The 3,405-nt window shown below is 58.6% G+C and overlaps 1 protein-coding gene across 1 annotated transcript in view; it reads left to right on the plus strand.

Annotated features, from left to right (window-relative positions):
- The window catches only part of MADCAM1 (mucosal vascular addressin cell adhesion molecule 1), a 15,324-nt gene that overhangs the window by 2,009 nt on the left and 9,910 nt on the right, over nt 1-3,405 (plus strand). Inside the window, exon 3 of the mRNA XM_011993047.1 lies at nt 167-499. Within this exon, the coding sequence (XP_011848437.1) occupies nt 167-499 (333 nt within the window). The remainder of the gene's footprint in view (nt 1-166; nt 500-3,405) is intronic.

The following is a 3,405-nucleotide window of genomic DNA, read 5'->3' on the forward strand; positions in this document are numbered from 1 at the left end:
CAGCTTCCCAGGGTGGGGCCTGCGCACAGGCCGTCCCCACTGCCGGTTCATGAGCAACCCCCACGCATCCTTGGCCCCAGCTGCAAGCCCCCTCCGAGCTCCAGCCCCTCCATCCCGTCCAGCCCTGACTCTGGGCTCAGCCCTGACCCCTGACCCTCCATCACAGCCTTCCCGGACCAGCTGACCATCTCCCCGGCAGCCCTGGTGCCTGGTGACCCGGAGGTGGCCTGTACGGCCCACAAGGTCACGCCTGTGGACCCCAATGCGCTCTCCTTCTCCCTGCTCCTGGGGGACCAGGAACTGGAGGGGGCCCAGGCTCTGGGCCCGGAGGTGGAGGAGGAGGAGGAGGAGCCCCAGGAGGAGGAGGAGGACGTGCTGTTCAGGGTGACAGAGCGCTGGCGGCTGCCGACCCTGGCAACCCCTGTCCTGCCCGCGCTCTACTGCCAGGCCACGATGAGGCTGCCTGGCTTGGAGCTCAGCCACCGCCAGGCCATCCCGGGTGAGTCCGCTGGGTCCCCTGGAGACCCAACCGCTCGCCAGCCTTGACAGGCACTTCGGGACGGGGGGACGGGGGGCAGCACCTGTGCTGTGGGGCGCTGGGAGGATTGGATTCCCCCACGCGGCCAAAGCGACATTCATTAACTCAACGTGTATTTACTGAGCACCCGGCCCCCAGCACAGGTCCCACCCCTTCCCTGCCCACAGCGCTCCCGGCTCCTGCCTTGGGGTCAAAGCCCGACTCCTCCCCGGGGCCCACAGGAACCTGCACCACCTGCCCTGTCCCCTTCCTGCCCTCCCTCCACCCTCTCTCCCCCTCCTCATTCTGCTCCAGCCACACGGGCCTCCTCGCTGTTCCTCCAACACGCCAGGCATGATCATGTCCTGGGGCCTTTGCACGGCTGTGCCCTCTGCCTGGAATACCCTTCTTCCGGATCTTTCCACGGCTCTCTCCTCCTCCCCCTCAGGTCTCTGCCTGAGTGTTGCCTCCTCCGGGAGGCTTCCCTGGATTCCCGTTTAAAGGGTCAACCCTCGACCCCCAACGTGTACAAACGCAGGCACAGACGCACACACGTGTACAAACACAGGCGCACGCGCACATGCGTGTACAAACACAGGCACACCCACGTGCACAAACACAGGCACACATGCACACGCGTGTATAAACACGCACACCCGTGTGAGCCCCCTTTCCCTTCTGTTCTGTTTCTTGACACCTTGGATAATATCTGATATCCCCCAATCACGTACCTTCTGTCTTTTCCACGACCTTCTCCCACTGTGGCTCCCAAGGTGGGAATCTTGTGTCTTGCGCACACGGCTGTGTCCAAAGAAGCTAGAACAGGGCAGGTGCTCAATAAACCCTCGCTGAATGCTCGGATGAAGACATTTAACGTGGGCCGGTGCCCAGGGAGTACCGGCTTCATGCCCTATGCAGTCCCGAAGCCGCTGCCGGCTTCTCCCACTAAACAGAGAGGGATCTGTCCTCCCACAGGCACCTTGATATCCATGGTAATGCGTGTCTCCCCATCAGTCCCACAGGGGATGGAGCACAAAGCCAGAGCAGAAAGCCCCCCAGCACCTCCTCTCTCCACGCCAGCCTCCTCCCAACTCTCCTCCGTCCACAGCCCATCAAAATAAACGCGGGACCCTACTCACTATCACGGCAGCCCAAAGAGGTGACTCTCACCCCTTTGACAGTTGAGGAAACTGAGGCACGTGGAGATTAAGGAGCCTGCTGGGGTGATGTTGCCAGTGAGTGGGGGCCCTGGAATGCCCGGACTCCCATCCTGCCCACTGTGGTGCCTCAGTTTCCCCATCTGTCCAGTAGACTTCCCTGACTATGGGTCCTTTGTAAATTTCAGGGACCATGTAGCTTTCAAAGCACTTTATAAATTCTACGTTTTAGGCGGGGTTCACGCCTCTAATCCCAGCACTTTGGGAGGCTGAGGTGGGTGGATCACCTGAGGTCAGGAGTTCAAGACCAGCCTGACCAACACAGTGAAACCCCATCTCTACTAAAAATACAAAAATTAGCCAGGTGTGGGGGTGCACGCCTGTAGTCCCAGCTACCCAGGAGAGAGAATCTCTTGAACCCGGGAGTTGGAGCTTGCAGTGAGCCAAGATGGCGCCATTGCACTCCAGCCTGGGCAACAGAGCGAGACTCTGTTTCAACAACAACAACAACAAATTCTAGGCTTTATCAACTAGAATAGCATGCCGAATAGAAACAAAAATGTGGGCTGGGTGTGGGAGGCTGAGGTGGGAGGATCACTTGAGCGCAGGAGTTCCAGACGAGCCTGGGCCACATAGCGAGACCTCCCATCTCTACCAAAAAATTTGAAAATTAGCTGGGCATGATTGCACGCCTGTGGTCCCAGCTACTCAGGAGGCTAAGTGGGGAGGATGGTTTGAGCCTGGGAGGTTGAGGCTGCAGTGTGCCATGATGCCGGCTTCTCCCACTAAACAGAGAGGGATCTGTCCTCCCACAGGCACCTTGATATCCATGGTAATGCGTGTCTCCCCATCAGTCCCACAGGGGATGGAGCACAAAGCCAGAGCAGAAAGCCCCCCAGCACCTCCTCTCTCCACGCCAGCCTCCTCCCAACTCTCCTCCGTCCACAGCCCATCAAAATAAACGCGGGACCCTACTCACTATCACGGCAGCCCAAAGAGGTGACTCTCACCCCTTTGACAGTTGAGGAAACTGAGGCACGTGGAGATTAAGGAGCCTGCTGGGGTGATGTTGCCAGTGAGTGGGGGCCCTGGAATGCCCGGACTCCCATCCTGCCCACTGTGGTGCCTCAGTTTCCCCATCTGTCCAGTAGACTTCCCTGACTATGGGTCCTTTGTAAATTTCAGGGACCATGTAGCTTTCAAAGCACTTTATAAATTCTACGTTTTAGGCCGGGTTCACGCCTCTAATCCCAGCACTTTGGGAGGCTGAGGCGGGTGGATCACCTGAGGTCAGGAGTTCAAGGCCAGCCTGACCAACATGGAGAAACCCCGTCTCTACTGAAAATACAAAATTAGCCGGGTGTGGTGGCGGGTGCCTGTAGTCCCAGTTACTTGGAAGGCTGAGGCAGGAGAATCACTTGAACCTGGGAGGCAGAGGTTGCAGTGAGCCGAGATCGCGCCATTGCACTCCAGTCTGGGCAATGAGAGCGAAATTCTGCCTCAAAAAAAAAAAGAAGAAGAAGAAGAAGAAATGGAAATGGGACCCACCAGAGGGGTCGAGGAAAGGGGTTTGGGGAAGTTCTGGTCCAAGCCCTTGTCCAGATGCAGAGACTGAGGTAGGAGAGGCAGGGCTGGGGCAGCAGAGAGAAAAGCAACGGTCACTCTGTTTCCAGTCCTGCACGGCCCAACCTCCCGGGAGCCCCCCGACACGACCTCCCCGGAACCCCGGGC

Source organism: Mandrillus leucophaeus, unplaced genomic scaffold (assembly GCF_000951045.1).
Source record: "Mandrillus leucophaeus isolate KB7577 unplaced genomic scaffold, Mleu.le_1.0 Scaffold423, whole genome shotgun sequence".
Taxonomy (NCBI): domain Eukaryota; kingdom Metazoa; phylum Chordata; class Mammalia; order Primates; family Cercopithecidae; genus Mandrillus; species Mandrillus leucophaeus.